This window comes from Cydia pomonella, chromosome 18 (genome assembly GCF_033807575.1).
Source record: "Cydia pomonella isolate Wapato2018A chromosome 18, ilCydPomo1, whole genome shotgun sequence".
Lineage (NCBI taxonomy): Eukaryota > Metazoa > Arthropoda > Insecta > Lepidoptera > Tortricidae > Cydia > Cydia pomonella.
Window position 1 is genome coordinate 11868734 of NC_084720.1, and position 22257 is coordinate 11890990.

At 36.5% G+C, this 22257-nt stretch overlaps 1 protein-coding gene across 1 annotated transcript; it reads left to right on the forward strand.

Moving 5' to 3' along the window:
• Positions 1-4882: 4882 nt before the first annotated feature.
• On the forward strand, positions 4883-22164 carry LOC133527530 (carboxypeptidase B-like). The gene is made up of 8 exons (XM_061864578.1): positions 4883-5090; positions 13608-13659; positions 17130-17354; positions 18538-18619; positions 19014-19164; positions 20212-20369; positions 20820-21378; positions 21870-22164. The coding sequence occupies exons 1-8, from the start codon at positions 5063-5065 to the stop codon at positions 21962-21964; spliced, it is 1350 nt and encodes a 449-aa protein (XP_061720562.1). The 5' UTR covers positions 4883-5062; the 3' UTR covers positions 21965-22164.
• The last annotated feature ends 93 nt before the right edge of the window (positions 22165-22257 follow it).

Below are 22257 nucleotides of genomic sequence, written 5' to 3' on the forward strand. Positions count from 1 at the left end.
TGCGTAAATACGTGCGCGGCGCCCGCGCGCTCCTCAGGTGACTTCGGCTGGCCGCCGATGCATGTCCCATAGGACTTTTTAATATAAAACGGGGGGTCAATAATGGTTCGCCCGCTTTGATTTTCTAAAGTAAATGTCTTGGAATTGATGTCTATGAATCTACTCTATACCGCGAGTTCTCAGTTCGGGGCAAACTACTAGGTTTAATAAATCTAAAAAGTAATGCTAATATATGTAGTAATGTAAGTATGTTTAGTAATGCTTTTAACACGGTTGACTTCGATATCTTGCTAGGCATATTGCGTTCACTTAATGTATCTCCTGCGGTAGTTGACTGGTTTCGCAGTTATTTAGTAGGGCGTCGGCAGCGTATAAAGGTGGATTCCTCTCGATCTTCGTGGTGCAACACGCTTGCTGGTGTCCCACAGGGCGGCGTGCTGTCTCCTCTTCTTTTCTCTATCTTTATAAACTCTATCACTTCCAATATTTTGTCCTCCTACCACCTTTACGCTGATGACCTTCAAATATACTCTCAGGGCTCTGTTGCCGATCTACCACAGACTATCTGCGCCATGAACACTGACTTGGAGAGCATCTTAGATTGGAGTAAGCGTTACGGTCTCAAGGTAAACCCTACTAAAACTCAGGTTATGGTAGTAGGTAGCTCAAAGCTTACTGCCCGGATTGACTTTGGCTCTCTACCTGCCATTGTGTTTGACGGTATTCAGATTCCCTTATCTGTCCAGGTAAGGAATCTCGGTGTCATGATGGACCAGAGTCTCTCTTGGGCACCTCAGGTGAGTGAGGTTAGTAGGAGGATGTTTGCTGCAATTGCATCGCTCCGCAGACTTCGAAATTTCTTGCCTTACGCCACTAAAATTGCGCTAGCTCAATCTCTCTTACTGCCCATATTAGATTATGCTGACATTTGCTATCTTGACCTTACGCAGGATCAGCTGAATAAGCTTGAGCGCCTCCAGAATCTCTGTATAAGGTTTATATTTGGCTTGCGCAAATATGACCATGTGTCTCAGTTTCGTTCTCAGCTCAAGTGGCTTCCTATTCGTCTTCGCCGTGACTCTCATGTTCTTGCCCTCCTATATGGCATTCTCTTTAACCCCGCTACACCACCTTATCTCAAAGAGCGTTTCAAGTATCTCTCTTCTATCAGATGTTCTCAGACTCATATTCTTGCTCCTCCCTTATCTACTTCAAAATTTTATAATAGCTCTTTTACCTTCCGGGCTGTTCGGTTATGGAATGCTCTGCCAGTAGAATTAAGATTAGCTAAATCTCTCCCCATTTTCAAAAATCAGCTGAAACTATACTTTCTATCTCTACCTTATGTTGCCATTTATATATTGTATATGTGTAAGTATAAATATATCTATATATTGTATTATATTATATTGTATATTTATTAGTATATTAGGTATTGTTTTAATACTTATATAAGTAGTATGTGTGTTTGTATTTAATAGTCTCCATATTTAGCTCCTTGCACTACCTGTTGACTTTTGTATGAGTTCGAAATTTCCTGCTACCTAAAGGTTGTCTGGAAGAGATCGCTTTTTAGCGATAAGACCGCCTGTTGTTACCTGGTTCTATTTTCCTTTAAAATTCATTTGTAGTTTTACATGTATGTAAAATGTATAATTGTTGGTGCAATAAAGTATATTTACTTACTTACTTAATGGCCAGTATAATGCACAGCCAGCAGGAAAAATAGTTTTGCATAAAAATCAATAATTATGCCATATTTTTGTAAGAAAACAAAACAATGTGTAAATATACAAGTGAATATTAATCGAGTTTAACGAACTAGTGGCATTGTCAAGACCTACATCTCCTGCTCCTACGCACGCACTAACGGGGACCATTCAAGCTCTACCTTTTGCTGCTGTTAAACTACTAACGACAAATAACAATGGTTCTATCAACCGACCCTAGTTTGATAACGGCTATTAGTTCTGCACATATACTCTTATGTACGAGTACAATCAGCAAAACTATTAGCTTAGTACCTCTGCATACAAATATGTATATATGCAGGGATGCTAAGTTAATAGCTAAGCTGACTGTCTGTACTCTAATATAGTACACATGTCACATATACTATTTGTATCTAATAAGTTTTACGAATAGTAGTGTTAGTAGTAGTGTAGCTACTTGTTGTTGTATGTAAACATTGTCTCTGTTACATACCGAATACCTGAGTAGGTAAAGGTAAAGAAACAATTATACTGTCACCACGTTATAGGTGTGACATTGCCCTAAGTGAAGCGTTTAAGAAAGTAGGCTGACAGCGGTGACTCACAACACTCATACAAAGACCAGATCCTCGGGTTAATGCCAAATCTCATTGACCTAAAGACGGGTTTCGATAACGGATCGGTTTTGATTGTTAACATTAACGAGTTGGCCGTTTCCATGCGTACGACCTTTTTACCCAGCTGACTAAGGGAGGGTAATGTTCTTTGAATATAGGTTTATGTTTGTGGGTATGTCTAATTTTTGGCATTTCCTACCAATTCAAACGGATTGACATATTTTTAACACAGTGAGGTGTCTTTAACTTCCTGACGACAGGATCAAAATTTGCTACCTAAGTAGTAAAGTAAAAGTATGGTGCCTATAATGGTGGTGCTAAGTAAAAATTACAGTAGGTACAAAAACATAAATTTCGCTATACAATAGCATGCAAACACATATAATATTATGTCAAGCCTAATTTTAAGATTACATTACATGCTATTGAATGGCAAAATATGTTTTTGTAGCGTAAAGATATGGTGTAAATATTTGCTGTAAGTATTATTAGGTACGGTCTTAGTATAGTACAGCGGTTTGTACCAGGGACTAATTACGATACCAATACATTATACCGGTTAGGGCGCGTGGCTCCGATATAAAGGTATCGCTACCGTTTTAAAATAGCGGTACCGGTATTTTTTCTGGTATATGTCTTAACCGTTATTATAGCAAATCTGATAGTATTTAAAAAAAAAAAGGGCTTACGGGCTTACACTTATAAATAGACAGTTTCATACAATAGGAACCAAATTGGCGCAAGGCGCAAGCGGCTTGGCAACGACGCCTAAGCTGATAGCGTACCTTTATGAAAGCTGTTAAGGTACCCGAAAAAATAACGGTACCGTTATTTTTCGGTAGCGAAATAAATTTATTCGGCTACCTAAATGGTTCGGATTAAACCGGTATGACGTCATGCCGTTATATAAAGGTGTCGTTATTTTTCGGTTATGCAGTCCCTGGTTTGTTTCTACAGCACTGTTCGTTCAAGTCTCATCCAAGACAGTGAATTTAAATTTATTTCTAAGCTCAACGATTATAGTTGGTTCGATAGAAAACATCACGAAAACATGTCTAATTTTCATTCATTTTCCGTGGTGGGTAGGTATATCGTTACCTTGTATGCAAGGTAACCAGAGCAGTATATTTTTTTGTATAAAATAGCTCGTGATATTACCGAGGGATCTGACAAGAGAATTTTATACAGAAGTACACAAGTCAATGAAATCCAGCTCGATGGCCATTTCTTCTGCCGCAAGTTTCGTGCGACGCAGCTCTGGCTTTGCGCCCCTCTAAGTCATACTCATATGGGTCGCCAATGTCAGGGCAAGTATGTATCGACTTTCACGCTAATGCCTAATCTAGGATAGGTTCAAGTATGGTGTTAAGACTGTTAAGGTAAGAGACTGCACTCCATCCCCACTCTGATTGCACTCTTCCTGGTAAGTGTCTTTTTTGGTAAGGGAGATTTTGCGCGACCGGTGCTCGTATATATTAGTTAATAATGTCCCAACATTAATGCCTCAGCACTGTCCATTTCCCCAGATAAAACATATTCGATTACCTAATTGTCACATCTGGGTGCCTAGCCAAGGTGACAATCACTTGTGCTATGACAACGAAACGCTTTGTCTCTATCGTTCTTCCATATTAGTGCGACAATTACAGTTGCTAGACCGCGAGCCTGGAGCATATTTCGTCAGTCATTTGCCTCCCGGCTCATACTTTGTTAGATGATAGTATAGATGCTGTTTTAAATTAAAAAAAACCGTCGGCCGGTTGTATCACGGTGGAAGCTGTAAAATAAACATGTAAAAAATACGCGCCTTACCATCTTTATGTCCGCAATGTATCCGTAATATGTAAATTGCGTAATCCGTTTATGGCGTTTCAGGCGTTTCACCTGATGAAATGCTACATGCAAAGTTTCATGATTTGTTATTGCTATCATAAAAAGGTAAAGCGCTTATTTTTTACATGTTTATGCGACCAGCTGACGTTCTTACCACCGTGTTATAACCGGCACACGATTTTTTAAATTAACAATAGCATCTGAACTATCATCTGACAAAGTATCAAACGGGAGGCGAGGACATTTTTTACGTGTTTCGGTGGCTGTCATTCCTCAACCCACCAACGGAGCGGCAGCTGTCGTCCACGAGGGTTTATCATACATAGCCGTTAACCACTATACCTACGAGTTTTCACCCGGGAGGCGATTGGTCATGGAAGTCTGTTCCTGGCTCGCGGTCTATGCGTTTCGTTCGCATGTTGGCATGTTGGCTTATACACAAAAATAAAAAAGATATATCTAGATAAACTTGCGGGCTAATGAGATAGGTACTTTTCTTGCGAACAAAACCAATATCTAAGAGAACGATTCAAATATGTGCTAAATAACGTGATATAGATATTGGATCGGAAACGTATTGTTTACACGGGGTCTATCTAGTCAGTAGCCAACAGCGTGACATTGATAATCATATTAATTCTAAATTGAATGGGACGTCGCTGAATGCAAGCCCAGATTAAAAACAACGATTAACAGATCACCGTTGCCGATCGCTTACGGTTGTTGGAGTTGGTCGCACGCGCACGCGACCGCGTCACCGCGCAGTCCGCCACGCACCGGTATCGCGCGCGCACCTCACGCACCACTCACGCGCATCGGAACGACTCAATGCTGACCGAACTTTTAATTAAATTTTGATATCGATTTAGCTGCGTTTAGCAGCGTTATCAGTGATTTGAGATGGCTAAGTGCCTTGCGTTTGTGATCGGTGAGTTTTGTCTTGTTGTTTTGAATTGAATTACGAATGTTGACCTAGAAACTATTATTTTAGAACTATGAATATAATTAGATGTTAATATTGATTTCTTAATGTTGCATCTTATCCTGTGAAGATTATGCTTTCTAAATTATAAATAAAATATTTTTTGTCGTGAGATGAATAGTTTGGGATGAAAGGATATAACTTACTTTGAATTTACATTTACAAAAAAAAGTTTTTGTGTACTATCCAAATTGTGGCTTAAGAAGGAAGTATATCATAATTATCCATACAAAAAGAGAACCATTTTCTACTTCTAAATATTTTCCATTCTCCATAATTTTTTAGTATGTTATTGACACAATGAAAAAGTAGGTATTTTTCAAAATTTGCAAAACATTTTTTTTACGCGAAGCCTATGCACCTAGAATATCAAAGTCATTTGTTAATATTTAATTAGTGGAGAACGTTTTCTCCCGATATGGAATTTCATAGAAAAAATACCGTTATTTCGCTAGGATCGCAAAGCTATTATTTCCTTTGCAATTGTAACAAAAACGCATCATGCCACCAACCTGGAACAAACAAGTATAGGTCCCTTTATTTAAAGGTTTTAGGTTCTTTCGTTTAATAAAACAACTTGAAAGCTGTAAAAAGTAATTAAATAAACGTAATTTGTATTGTTTTAAAGTTTGAGTACTAAGTTCTAGGTATATTCGTTTAAAACAGGCATGTGATCACGAAAACTTGTATGTTCGGCAACGCACATGTAATAATACCCCTGCCCTGTAGTTGCTGGCGTCCATAGGCTAAGGCTACTGCTTACTATCAGGCAGCCCGTATGCTTGTTTGCCACCGACGTGGTATAAAAAAAAAACTTATCTACATAATAAATAATAAAAATAAGACATTTTTTTTTATACTACGTCGGTGGCAAACAAGCATACGGCCCGCCTGATGGTAAGCAGTATCCGTAGCCTATGTACGCTTGCAACTCCAGAGGAGTTATATGCGCGTTGCCGACCCTAACCCCCTCCCACCCCTCGTTGAGCTCTGGCGACCTTACTCACCGGCAGGTATCACCATAATGACACATCGTAATTAAATCACCATAGAAACCCGTTCTCATTGCTCTCAAGTGCATGTAATAAGTAGCAATCGACAGTACGTTAAATATATTGCATGCATCTAATCACGAAAACTTAAGTATACCGGGTAAATTAAATATCTGTCACCGAGTGTCGGAAAATAAAAAATGTAATCTGACTATTTATAAACCCCTTTCTGCTCATTCCAACTCAAAAAAAATCTTGAACATTTGCTTAGCAATGCTATTTACGTACTTGCATTAAAAATGATTCTAAAATTATAAGAATATAATTGCAAATATCAATTCATTTAAGTATTATAATTACTTAGAGATGTAAAAATTATCTAAATGCAATAGAAAAACAACTAAGAGATACTAAAAATATATATTATTCTTTAGAAGTGTAAATAAGTCTCTGTGTCAGAAATAAAAGAAAATATAGTTAATAAATTATCCTTAGAGATGTATAGGATATTTAAGAGTTAAGTCATGCGTAATTAAAATATTAAACTTAACTTTTAAGACTTGTTGCCAAGATAGAGGCTATAGTAAGTTATTTTTTTACATTTTATTTATACTAGCAGTTATTTCGTATTTACTGTAGTTTAGTTGCTAGTGCCTACTCGAACAACAAAATCATACAAAAAAAATGTTTGATAACTATTGTGTTTCAAATGTTCTCCTTACTAAAAAAATGTTTAGAAAATATTGTGTTGCACTCTTCAGTACGAGTAAGTATATTCCGTATTTATGTGCTCTGGGTCTCGAAGTCTCGATATTGTGCTTTTTAAACGTGGTGCTATACTTTGCTTTGGCATGTGAGATGTTAAATATAATTTACCTATCATTAGAGAGACGTCATTCGATTTCACCCTGTTTAAAAAAACAGGTATAGTTTGACGCTTCGTTACTGTAGTAAAAACTACACACGCACATGTCATAACGGCAATAACACTCGCGATGTATCTACATAGCTCCTTAGTATGCGTAACGGCTAGACGAATGTTTTTGTCACCTTCTTCGACAGCTCCTTTCAATCCTTACTAATATTAAAAATGTGAAAGTAACTTTGTCTGTATGTCTGTTACTAGTGTTACTTTTAAAACGCTGAACCGATTTTAATGAAATTGTTATGGGGGTAGTTTGAAGGACATAGGCTAGTTTTCATCAATCATCAACATCATTATCATCCTTCGACGCAGACGAAGTCGCGGACAGAAGCTGGTTTTCTACTATTACAACCTCTAAATAATCAAAGAATAGTAAATACTAGTGTTTATATAATTATTCATAATGGGGTAGCTATCACAATCATTAACATGCGCTTATTCGAGTCTAGTCTAATTAGTATAACTTTTCTAATCTGAGATTGTCCGTCGCCAAACAATGCCACTTTTCATAAAAGTGTCATTCGGGTGGCAACTAACTGCATTCCTGTAACCCTAAGCCGCAAGGGATAGTGCCATACATTAGAAAGAGACAGCATGATTTTTCCTTGAATCGCTCTCAAACGGTCGGTAACTTCAATGTTGCACTACGGAACCTTTTATCAGTTTGGTTTTGTGGTCCATAAGTTTTTCTAAATCTCTTTTTAAAAATATCGTAAATTTTGGAATATTTTTCCCTCGCCTTAATTTGCTTCAGTATCATACTTCAGCTTCAGTGTCATGCTTAAATAATTATCCATAAATGTAGAAATTAGTAGTAGTACCGATTTGTTTAAATACATAAATTGCAATTAGTACATACATTTTAATTTTCATTGCGTTATTACTAGTTTGCTACGGTACGCCATAAATAAATATTAATTTACATTTATGTATAAACTATAATAGAAAAGTAAAAATAACAGAAACAAAAAAATACCTTGTAAATGTCTCTTAAGTGTCTAAAAGACAAATACATATTATATAAATATTGATATATTCCTTAGAAATATATAGGATCTCCAAGAGTCCATCCTGATTGCCTAAATAATTAAAATATTAAACTTAACCTTTAAGACTTGTTCATAGTTTCCTGCTACCCAAAGATTGTCTGGAAGAGATCACTTCTTAGCGATAAGAGCGCCTATTACCTGTTACCTAGCTTTTAAGTGTTTTCCCTTTCCTGTCTCTTTTTAACTTTATAGTGCACAATAAAGAATATTTACTTTCTAACTTGTTAGCAAGATACAGGTATATAGTAAGATGTTTGGTTTATACTATGTACCTACAAGTTAACGAAAACACAGCTTTGAAGGTACGAGTAATTTTATTTCGCTGGAGAAAAAGGGTTAACGTAAATAGAGTGACATAATAGTGGAAAAATAATTAGGAAAATATCCGGCCCATAATTTTTTTTAATTCGTTGATTTGGTTTATTAGCAACACATGGACATTTAACAGTCGTCGGCATTATGAACGTCATTATGATATTTGCATTTCCAGAAGTAAACTTTATATTTAAAGTGGTAAAGTTCCCTGTGCGAAGTTTTGGACGTGGTATATACGACTTTTCGAAACTGCTGCTGTTGAAATGCGTGAAGAGCGATAGCATTTTCTTGGTAATTAAATTGAAAAGACGTTAATGAATGCCCATATTAATTAGAAAAATTGTACCTATAAACACAATTAGGAGGGTACACAAATATATTTTAATACTATACTAAACAATATTATACTGCTAAGCATACCACATACCAAACTAAAATTCTAAAGAAAGACTTAATGTAACGACATTTACATAGAAACTAACCCGTTTTTATTGTACTTCAGTGTAGGTAATAAGACTAATAAGTACCTACAGCAATCGAGAGTGCACCGTTTATCCTAAATGGTAGTCATCGTTGGAAACAATTTTGCCTTAGATACCGGTAAAAAAACGTATTGTCATTAAAAGAACTTCAATGTTACGACTTTCTATCCTAGGACTATAATGAACGACTAATGGCGTTAATGTTTCATATTTCCTCTCTCATTGTTTGTATGGAAAGTATGGATGCTGTGCGACAAACAGCTAGCAAAATTGTAGTCAAGTAAAACTATATTTCACGCAAATGAGAAACCAGAAAAACTATTGCGGAACTTATGTATGCTGCAAGTTGTTAATTATTGTATTTAAATGCGTATACTTAGGCCTAATCATAAAAAAAAATGTCATTCCATTTGCTAGAAAAAAACCTAGAGGTGTGAGCCCTATAGAGCTTCCTATCATTTCTATCAATTAAATCAATTTATGAAAATGTTGAAAGTGCCATAATTTCATGTATTTGATAAATTTCGTTCATCCATATTTTTTCAGTACACAAGTATTTAATTTGGTAGTGATTACTCGATACTGATCATAAATCATTTATTTGCTTGAAAAGGGTACAGTTACAGATGTTCACGTTTGTTGTTGTCCTCCTTATTCAGCTGTCCACAATGAACATGCAAACAATACAATTGTATAAGCAAGAATATTAAAAATATGCCGACTTATATGATATTTCACTTATTACTAATAAAAAGTGCATGCCCATATACACGAATGTCCACGTACACACAATTAAATTATTAAAGTCATATTTTATTATCATAATTAATATTGAATTATACAGATAGCTAAACAAATAGGAATTATTAATATTATATATTATTAATAGATTGTATTTATATTAAATAAATTGATGTCTACACAATATTAAATTTATTTTGAGAACAGTTAGACGTCTGCTCTAGTGATTGATACAGCCATAATTAAATAATCTGGGATTCATCTGCGATGGACCGATCAAAGGCAGTTACATCAATCATGGAATTGGCTAAGAAGCCGCATTCAGGCCTGAAGGCAACTGTAAAGAGCTTGGGCACCGCAACGTGCGAGACGCAGTAGGGACATTCAAATTAAGTTAGATATATAATGCTGATGGATGGAATTCTACTAGAATTGAACAAGAAAAATACTATTTGTCTCAAGATAGTAAAACCACGAGTTTATTTAATTGGTTTGCACTATCGGCCCGCTTTAAGATACGTCAAACATTTGCTAAAGATATGTTATGGATTAGATGTGTCAGTGTCAAAAGGAACGTTTCTTCAAACAAAACGTCATTTTTTACACTGACATATCCAAACCATATCGTATGTTTAGGAAATTTTTGAAGTAGGTATCTCTAAGTTAGAATCAGGTCGTTTGACGAAATAAATCACCCAAAATAAACGAGTTGTCAGCTAGTAGCGTTCGAGTTAAAACTTAGCCCTACTAATACTATAAAATCTCTACCTGTCTGTCCATCTGCCTGTTACCTCTTCACCTTTTTTGCTACTTTTTTGTTATTTCTAGTTAGGATCGCGAGCCCTTTTCATCCTTATAAGAGAGAAAAATGTCCCAACATGTCGATATATTTTTCAAACATTCCTTTTTTTACCACCATACAAAGTACATCCTGGGGAAATGGTAACACAATAGGAAAGAACTCTGGGACATTTTTTATCCCATAAGGATCGCAAAGAGCTCGTGATTCTGAGTAGAAATAACACAAAATTTATGACAAAATATGAAATTAATGGAAGTGGACTATTTTAAGATACGGTCTTTAAAGGACGGTAAAAAAAAATACAATATCTATTGAACTATCTTGTCCGCGTATCCATAAAACTTAGTCAACCTCTGTTAATTTTTTAAAGACTTATTTTTAAAATAAGTGTAAATAAGCACAACATTAGCATTAAAGATGTCATCAAAGACAATTGACTCAAAATACCTTCTGTATGGTGTGATTTGTTGGGCTCACGCTGTATATGTAGGTATGGTAAGTATGCGTTTCCTGTACTTTCACCTGCAGTGTAATCACATGGTCACGTGTTAGTATGTATGTTAGCTCTCTTTGACGCATTACCGTAGGAACTACATGTGATTTTGGCATGTGCTGATTATGCCGCTGTTAAGGTAGCGATTATTGCTGAAATGTGGATAAAAGAAAAAAAAAATACTCCACTACGTAACGAAAGGTATTCATATATTTATGGTCAAAAACAGTCGTACATTTGACAATTTTTTGTACTAAATATGATTCCAGTTTTTAATAATTAAATAAGTAAATTGACTAGATATATGTTAGATCTAGGCAGTCAAATATGATTTAGGTATAAATGTGACGTGTGTTATACTAAATCGTGAAGAAAACTGTCCTAAAAGTCTAATAATTTTTTTAAATAAGCTAAAACTCTCATTAAATACACACCTGCAAATGTCAGACTTCTGGACACGACCGCATACATGATTAAAAAAAGATAAAATAAAGTTATTCGACACGATCACAAAAAATGTACAAACAAAAGCAAAACATGGAGGCCAATTCAAACATTCGTTTTGATGTAACAAATTTGTAGGTATTTTTGTTATCACTCATCATTCGCCCATGCGTCTCGCTCGCTGGCGCGTACGTAGATGTACTAACAAGTGCGAGCGAAATGCATTCGCGAATGACAAGAAAATTACATAATGCATTTTTCCTACTCCTGTACTGTTATCTGTCATTTATGCATTCATTAACACGAATATAAGAACATACATAAAAGGTTTCAAGAAAAGTCTATATTGTCTATTCCTCATAACAGCTCTTGTGCTTTTAATCGCTATAACGTTACTGCGATTAATGGCTACCAACCTAACAAAATCAAAACTAATACAGTTTTAAACTAAGTGCATTGCTGCCAACTTACAAAATATTCATTTGGTTGCATAGTAAAAACAATTACTTCATAAGTCAGAAACACGCATGTGATACCCGTAATATAGCAACACCCATAGACTACGAAGACCGCTTAGCGTTGCTTGTTAGTCTCCGTAGGCTACATCTAACTAAATCGAGAAAAAACTGTCCAAAAATTTAATTTAGCAAAGAGCAAGTACCAGGGCCTCATGAGTTACGAGAAGGTGTCGCTGACCGGCCGGCCGCGGCCCGGGCGGGCCGGGCGCGTAACAAGGTATGGTCGCGAGTCTTGGCTATATACTTTTGCTTTGTTTACCTAAATTAAGATTTATTTTTGTTGACTCGTAGGAAAAATATTGTATGCAACGTTGTATAAGTAGGTCAAAAAATGCTCGTGGCGTATCCCTTTACAATGTTCGCCTACGCCTTCGGCTCCGGCTCACATTGTAACTCACGCCACTCGCCTTTTTTGACCCTTCTTATACAACTGTTGCATAAAATACTATTTGTTTTGGACTCCTACTGTAGCTTACTTTTTTATTTGATTACTATCAAATGCACACTCCCAGCGACAAGCTGGTTAGAGATGGGAGCGATACGATATGAATTAAGTCTTCACAAATGTATATAGCTACCCTGTTCTAATTTTAGTGGTGAACCTAACGCTCTAACCAATTACATCAAACCTGAACCACTGCTTTATTTGGCGTACGGCAGGGTTGTTCAATTACGTGAAGCCACGCAAACACGCTGAATGTCACCACAAATTAAAAACTCGTTCGACGCAAACAATCTGTCCTCGCTCCGGCACAAATATCTCGGGTACCTAATGGAAGCCCCTTAAATGTAACTACCCTACTTCTTAGCTCGATCAAAAGGCCACAGGTCGAATATTAAATGTTAGTGGGTAGCGTTCAATGAAGCGATTGGTTTTGAGGGCGCCACACACGGCTACTATAATATTACAGTATCTTAAGACATCGAGTGGATATTATACTCGTATTATCGTAACAACAGTGTGTGATACCTTAAGATACTAATATTTTATATTCAGGCATCTAAACATAAAATATTATAGTATCTTCAGAGAGTGTGATGAATATGTAGGTACCTATTATTGATACAAATATTTAGACAAAGTGATAGTTGTTTTTTTGGTTAAATGATTAGTTAAATTAATGTAACAAATGTACGAGAAATAGGTGCTGATTACCAGGGAACAAAAGTAACTAAATTTCGTCGAAAAAATAATAGTTAGGTACATATTGTAAAAATAATAGTTGGGTACGATACGAATTGTAAGTACAATTTACACACAAAGAAAATCACTTGACACATATTGTATAGGTAAGTTAACTTGGGTCATTACCCATCAATGGGTTCACGTCTCTACTGTGGACTTACTGAAAATGAAGGATTAAAATCAATTTTCTGAATAAACTTTTATCCGTATGGGAGATATTGCTTTTCTATTGATCCTCTAATATTTATATGCGGATATGTTGTTAACTGTTAGGGATGACTCCAGCTACAACGGCCCGGGCCCTGGCCAGGGCGTCTAACAATTCAGTTTTCTATAGAAAGCATCAAGTGATCACCGATTTGTCATAGAAAAAAAGTGTCGGAAGCCTTGTCCCGGGCCCGGACCGTTCTAGAGTGACTAGCGTGAGTCATCCTTTATCCGCAGGAGTGACAACTTTTGTTTTAAAATCGGCATATAATTATGAAAATAGATGAGGTTATTTTTTTTTATTTACAGGTCTTTTTGGACTTTGCTGGCAGGTCGGCTGTGGGCAACACAAATACGACAAGTAAGTACTTACCTGAGGGCCTACTGCGAAAGTTAAAAACAGAAATTTCTTTATCTGCCCCTTTCTCTTACCTATTCGAAGAAAGATGAAGTTTGTGGTATAGTCTCCGCCCGGTAAGAGTCCCTTATAAAGGATAAAGGTTGTCCAATCTTACTTCTTACCGGCCGGGGACTATAGTACCTAGTACCTACATCATCATTACCTATGATAACCAAATCAATGAAAATCGGTCCCACAAATCAAGCGAACTCTTGCGACCTAAACACGGTCGTTAGTTCTCGTTTTCATAGTATATAATCATAATCTTAAAATAAAAAAACCGGCCAAGAGCATGTCGGGCCACGCTCAGTGTAGGGTTCCGTAGTTACTCTTCTGTCACAATAAGCTAAACTGGAGCTTAAAGTATAGTAAATTGTTAACCAAGGGATGAAACGGTGGTACCTTTCACGCGAGTTAAACAAATAGGCAAATTTGCATAATCAGTACCTAATTAAAGTAAGTATTTTTACTATGGGAGAAACTTTTTGCGATAACTCAAAAACAGCTAAACTGATCATGTCCGCTATAGTTTTCATTTAATGTCTTTCTTAAGCTCTACTTCCACGATTTTTTTCATATTTTTTGGACCTATGGTTCAAAAGTTAGAGGGCGGGGGGGACACACATTTTTTTCCTCTTTCGGAGCGATTATCTCCGAATATATTCACTTTATCAAAAAATGTTTGCCGAAGACCCCTATTAGTTTTGAAAGACCTTTCTAACGATACCCCACACTGTAGGGTTGAAGCAAAAAAAAAATCACCCCCACTTTACGAGTAGGGGAGGTACCCTCAAAAAAAATTATTTTTTATATTTTATTGTACGACTTTGTCGGCTTTATTGATTTATATATCCATGTCGAATTTCAGCTTTCTAGCACTAACGACCACGGAGCAAAGCCTCGGACAGACAGACAGACGGACAGACAGACAGACAGACGGACATGGCGAAACTATAAGGGTTCCTAGTTGACTACGGAACCCTAAAAAGGAATATCACTAAAACGCGTACCCTCATGATTGAAAATAATGTATATGTATAATAATAAATACCTTGAAACCCATACCTTACCTTGAAAGAGCCCATTTTGGTATTGTACCGTAATACCTACAATTCATTGAAGTAAAAATAAGTAGTAAGCAATTTTAAAGCAGCATGCAGACTTACAGTATATATGCAGCATACTATTGCAATATGTATAGTATGTAGGATCCATGATAACTCAAACATCGATAAGAAATAAAAAAACACAGTGGCACTCCGGTAGTGCCGACAGAACTGAAAACTTGAATCCCATCTCAAAACCAACATGCATGTGTATCTATGTACGTACATACACAATATATCTACATACTTATTCACAGAGTTGTCGGTTACGGTAACGGTAATAGTGTCGCGAGTTGGTTTTTCCTATCTAAAAAGGTTTCACTACAAAAAATACAAAATTCTAGTGAACAGGAAATCTTTATACGTAACTTCATTAACTTGGTTCTAGCCGTCCCTTCAAGTTGGCTGTTACCTCCCGGCCCGATTCCCCGCATCACCCCCTCTGACGCCAAATTCACTCGGCTAACACAATTTTACAACTACTTTTATTACTTACATTTAATTCCATCACAAAATTTTAATAACGTGAGTATTAAAAATAAAGTACGAAATTATTTTATTATCGACAGTGCCAGTAATTGTATCTGTGACGTTATCGTGTAAAGAATTTGTTTACATGCATAGCATTATTGATTCGCCGTCGTAAGTCGCAACGATACTGATAAGAGTGAAAACGTGTGCAAGTGCAGTAAATTAAAAACACATTAAAAAGTTATAGTAAATCAATCGTACAATAGTAGCTTATGTGACTGCTACATAATGAAAGGCATTAAAACACAAGTGTGGGTTTAAGAAACGAACGAAGTGAGTTTCTTAATAGGATCATACGAGTGTTTTAATACCTAATTATGTAGAGTTACTTACACTATTTTATCTACACATATATTATAAACTTTCTATTATATATTCACAAATCCAAATTACAGCCAACATTGGGGCAACGTTGCTCTTTTGGCGGAACTCGTGGATATGTGGCCGCGTCGCCGAAGTATTTTTATCGCTCATTTTAAACGAAACTTTTGCTATAGTTACTTTAAATACAACAAAACAAACTTATTTTATATTTCAAAGATGAACAGTACGTAAAATAGCGGTAAATGAAAACTTATTTCACGCATGTCACGCATTCGTAGTTTTTTTTTAATTTAGAGAAAAACTAGAGTCGGGGGCCTATTTCCGTATCATTCGAGACTAGAATAACATGCGAGATTCGTATAAATTGTATGCAATTTACATTTCATGTTGAACAAACAGGCATCTCTACTAATAGGTACTAGAATAGAGGTCTAATCGAATTGCTTTTTTTCCAGAGATGTTGGAAATTTGAATGTAATAACCAAATCGTAGAAATATAGGTACATACAAGAAATCATCGAAAATCAAAGTGAAATAGATAACCAAATAATAACAAATTACGGGAATATTGTCAATATTCTAGGTATCTCGTAATGATCGTCAAATTAAATTAAAGTAGGTACAATTCAGGGTCCATGTGTACATTGTGTACTATGGAAGCAAGAAATACAATAATACTGAATACAAAATAATAATAAAATAACAATGCAATATTGTTATTCTCGCAACGCGTACTTAGTTTCTCCGTCCATATGTGAACAAAGCAGAACGAGATAGTCTGCAGAAGCTCTGGATCACTAGTCGCAGGCAAGAAAGTGTAAAGATAGACGCATGGCCACGCGTTGGGCGGAAGAATAACTTCAGACTGCCCGATTCAACTTTAAGATACGACAAAAATTTGCTAAAGATACGATATGGATCGGATTACTTCAAACAAAAACGTCACTTTTGACACTGACATATCCGATCCATATCGTATCTAGTACCTAATATTTGACGTTTCTTAAAGTCGAATCGAGTCGTGTATCTTGTGGTTGCAACTCGGATAACGATTATAAAACAACTTTATATACCTATTCTTACCAACCAGTATGTTATATTAAATAATGATGATGATGATGATGTAATATTACAATAATCAACACCGGAAATCCATGGTACACCGGTCAAAACCAATGTTTTCCGCAATAATTGAGTTATTTTATTATATCATAAAGTATTAATTATCCATGAGCATTTCTATGATGTTAATTTTTAGTGATAATATCGAAGCTTCAATTACTCGATTTTCCGTTCCGCTGTGTAGATATTATCGATATATAACATTATTAAAATCGACGAGTCCACATCCCTAAAAACATGCTAAACACATACACATTTATACGAACGTATACACAGCTTGCCCAGTGCCCACCATCAAAATGGCTCTCATAAATCTCACAAGTAATGATACAACAATATTTGTTTCAGCTACACTCTTCTACGCATTATACCAAACCATGACCAACATCTACAGAAGTTGTCGGAGCTCCCCTTAGACGAAGAAATCTCCCATGGAGAAGTGGAAATTCTGAAGAGAAGTTACGGAGTGAATGACAGTACAGATGTTTTGGTGTCACCCAACTCTAAGCAGCTGTTTGAACAGTTTGCAGTTAAAAATGGAATGCCAATTTTGACGAAACATGATTATGGCAGGTTGGTTTCTATTAAACGTTTGCAATAAAAAATATTACGTTGGTATAGGTAGATCTAATAGAAAAAGTGAGTAATGAGTAACTCCGGAAAATGCTGTTAAATTATATAATAAGTATGACTTTGACAATGAAAACCAAACATTGAAAAAAAAAAACATATTATAAGCAGTTTTTCTAAATGTTCCACGCCGCGTTATTTGACTTTAAATTAATAATAATAATAATAATTCAGCCTATATACGTCCCACTGCTGGGCACAGACCTCCTAACTGCGCGTGTGCGAGAGGGCTCGGGCTATAGTCCCCACGCTAGCCCAATGCGGATTGGGGACTTCACATACACCTTTGAATTTCTTCGCAGATGTATGCAGGTTTCCTCACGATGTTTTCCTTCACCGAAAAGCTAGTGGTAAATATCAAATGATATTTCGTACATAAGTTCCGAAAAACTCATTGGTACGAGCCAGGATTTGAACCCGCGACCTCCGGATTGAAAGTCGGACGCCATATCCACTCGGCCACCACCGCTTAAACTACTTTTTATTACTTTACTTTAAATTACTTTTTATTATTAAATACTTTTGCAGTCACTAATAACAAATCCTGAGCTTGCAACTCAATCAAACAAATAGGTAAACTAACTCATTCACCATGCAATAAAATTGTTGCAACTATATTTCCCGTTGGGGTGCGAATATCTATTCCTGATATTTTTATCACGTTCATAGTTTTAAATAAAATAGAGTTTGATCAGTTCGCTCGGAAAGTGCTTAGCACTATGTCTGTTTCTTTAGGTATTTAAAAAAAGGTAAACAAACAATTTGTAAATTTTCGGGTAGTTTTAATATTTATTGGTTAACCAACCAAATACAAAACCGCCTGGATCTGTCACTGAACGACCTGACTTTAAACCTACATTATTTGATCATGTAATGTTTTCATCTACCCTCAGCTGCCTTAACGAGCCATTTGAGGGTAGATTTTATTTTCCTTTTTTTAAATACCTAAAGATACCGACATAGATTACTCATTCATTGGTTTACACATACGACCATTTGCAATGAAAGTGAAGAAAATATATAAAGTAAAGACAATAGTGTTACTACACTTAAATACTCGAAATGTAAGAAATAAAAATATGAAATTTAGGTAAATTAAAATAATAAATACTTATATTTTTTTTAGGTCATTTGAAGCAATAGAACGTGTGTCAAGGAGACGATTTCAAGAAGGGTTTAGTTTATATGGATATAATGGTTTCGATGCTGTGAGTAAAACAAAATTAGTGTTGTCAAATCAGTGACCGTAATCAGAACCCCTATTGTAAATTTATTCAATAGAGTGACGTGCCATACGCGTTTGCGTTAAGTTTAATTTTGTAAGTATGGGATTTAGAAACAGCGCGCCAAGCGGGACGTTTAGGAAACTCAAAATCCCATACAAAATGAGACTTAACGCAAACGTCACGTCTCGCTCTCGAATAAATATACACTAGGGGTACAAAACATATATTTTATAAACTTTATATGTATTCATTGTAAGCAAGTCAAGTATACATATTATGCGTAAATATTACTGCTTTATTAATTATTAAATACCTACTTAATTTAATTTTCCTGAATCCATTATTACTTCAATACTAATTGCTACTATTTTTTTAGATACACAGTTACCTAGACGATCTCGCACATCGGAAGCCACAGTTAGTAAGACTCCAGCCCTTGGGCTACAGTTACCAGCGACGTCCCATGCGTCTTGTTAAGATCTCTAAAGACCCCAGCGCTGGAAACCCTATCATTTTTGTTGATGCAGGTAGAGATTCTAAATTTAAATAATTTTGTTTTGGTAAAAATAACCGCACTAAATGAAATAACCGGCCAAGAGCATGTCGGGCCACGCTCAGTGTAGGGTTCCGTAGTTACTCTTCCGTCACAATAAGCTAAACTTGGGCTTAAAGTATAGTAAATTGTTAACCAAGGGATGAAACGGTACCTTTCACCTGAGTTAAACAAATAGGCAAATTTGCATAATCAGTACCTAATTAAAATAAGTCTTTTTACTATGAAGGGAAACTTTTTGCGATAACTCAAAAACAGCTAAACTCATCATGTCCGCTATAGTTTTCATTTAATATCTTTCTTAAGCTCTACTTCCACGATTTTTTTCATATTTTTTGGACCTATGGTTCAAAAGTTAGAGGGCCCCCCCTTTTTTTTTCTTTCGGAGCGATTATCTACGAATATATTCACTTTCTCAAAATGTTTCTTGTAAACCCCTATTAGTTTTGAAAGACCTTTCCAACGATATCCCACACTCTAGGGTTGAAGCGAAAAAAAAATTTCACCCCCACTTTACGTGTAGGGGAGGTACCCTAAAAAAAATTACATTTTTAGATTTTATTGTACGACTTTGTCGGCTTTATTGATTTATATATCCATGCCAAATTTCAGCTTTCTAGCACTAACGACCACGGAGCAAAGCCTCGGACAGACAGACAGACAGACAGACAGACAGACAGACAGACGCACATGGCGAAACTATAAGGGTTCCGTTTTATGCCATTTGGCTAGGGAACCCTAAAAAAACGATGAAATGTATTAGTTATTAATAATTTCAAAGATAATAATTAATAATTTTAAATAAGCCGACGAAATAATTACTTATGCAGCAAAATGCACCTATAAAGAATTAAAATGCTCTATGCCCGTCACGTTGTATTTTAGACATGGTTACAAAAGATTGAAAGTTGTCAGACGTCAAATACTTTGTATAAAAAATAATTCACGATGTATCAAGTTATGTTATCGTCGATCCTTCATATTGCAGTGTTTTCACAACAGTATTGATGTATATCCAAAGGTATCCACGCTCGCGAATGGGTGGCGCCCTCTATGGCCACGTACATCATCCACCGACTGGTGACCGACAGCCGCGCCCGGGAGCTCGACGGCTTGGACTGGTACATCCTGCCCGTGGTCAACCCGGACGGGTACGAGTACACGCGCAGCTCTCGATCTGTGAGTACCGTTCTAGGCTGATTAGTGACTGTCATCTGGGGCGTTGACCGGTATTCACAGCGGCACTGAGGCTTGCTGGGGGATCATTTGCTGTTATGTAGTGGAGTTTTACCCCCCCCCAGGTTTTGCTACTAGTAGAAATTAAAATAGAGGCATAGATGCCTCGATTTTTGATGCGAGGGACAAATTCCACTGGGGCATCTATCCTGGAATTACCGTTTTTCATTCATTCATACGCGTAGCTCTCACGTAGGAGTAGAGTTAGTAGTAAATGTAGTTCCCAGCGGTGGCAGCATGGTTTCATTATTATCATCTGTGACTATGCCCGTCACTTTCGCACTTATATACTTGTTAGAACGTTACAGGCAAAGTTCACGATTTTATAAATAATAACTAGTAACTGGCAGTATTTATTGAAGGAGTTATAATTATGGCTTATTATTTTTACAGCAACGCTTATGGAGAAAGACGAGATCGAAGACAGCCCGGGACTGCTACGGAGTTGATGGCAATAGGAATTATGGCTTCAAGTGGGGCGTCAGTGGGGTGTCCAACAACCCTTGCGATAAGGAGACCTACGCCGGCCCCAAACCCTTCTCCGAGCCAGAAACACAAATGGTCCGAAATGTCATGATGGAAAATCGCGATCGGATTAAGCTATACGTCTCACTGCATGCTTATGGACAGTACTTGGTGTATCCTTGGGGATACACAGGCGGCAGTTTACCAAAATCGTGGAGGAAATTAGATAGCTTGGCGCGGAAGGTGTCTAATGCCGTGCACAGAGCTGGTGGGCAACCGTTCCAAGTTATGAGCGCAGGCCAGTGGTATCCCGCAGCAGGAGGCAGCGATGATTTCGCGTTTGGCGCTGCAGGAATTCCCTATTCATACACAATGGAGCTTACCGACGGTTACGAATTCATATATCCTGAGAAAAATCTGGCCACCGTTTTGCCGCAGCTGTACGAAGGCTTTAGGACATTTGCTGAGGAAATAAAACAGGAATTTGGTAAAAGTTAAAATCATATTTTGTAATATAAGAAAGTTTTTAAATTTTATATTTGCGTACCAAAATCTATATGCATTATCTCAAATTTTAACGCATACATTATAAAATTACACACGCGTCGGTCCGATGTTCCTTATCATCCGCATTTCTTTCTACTTTTCGCTCGTAGTACCTACGCTGTTTACAGTACACTGTTAATATTATGGTAATGAGTAAATTAACTTGGTCCGAATAATCGTATCAGGTGTGACACATTTATACGCGGTATTGAGCCGTCTGGTAATAGTGTCTAATGTTCTAGTTAAGTTACAAGTAAAAACAAAATAACTTGCATTTTGTTAACCTTAACGAAAAAGTTTGATTTTCATGCCAATTTTGCAAGCATTTTAACTTCCTAATTGTTTCTGTATATAATTTTTGAGACAAGCTTTTATTGTCAACCGTACTGATCTAACATAGTTCTCAAACGTTATGGGTGGGCCTGTTTTTAGGGTATGCTTCAAGGTCGCCATTGGGTTTCATCATCAGACCAGCCATAGTAAACCATAAAGTTAACTACGTGCAGTGTGATCTTGCTCGCAATTAACTATGGCGGAATCATGAATATTGCTTATGACGGGTTAGGTGCGTATCACATGGATTACAAAAATGGGAAGGGGCAATTAGTCGGTTAACATCAGTCATCATGAATGTAATTGTGATTTATGACATTTGTATTGTACTTACATGTGAAGTCAAATGAAAGCTTGTAAAAAGAAATCTCGAATAATAAACAATGCCTAAATAAATTTCTAGTGTACTTATTTATATGAAATCCTTTTTTTATTATAGGCAGATCACGTGATAATGTGTTCATGTTTGGCGCATGGATGACTGCAG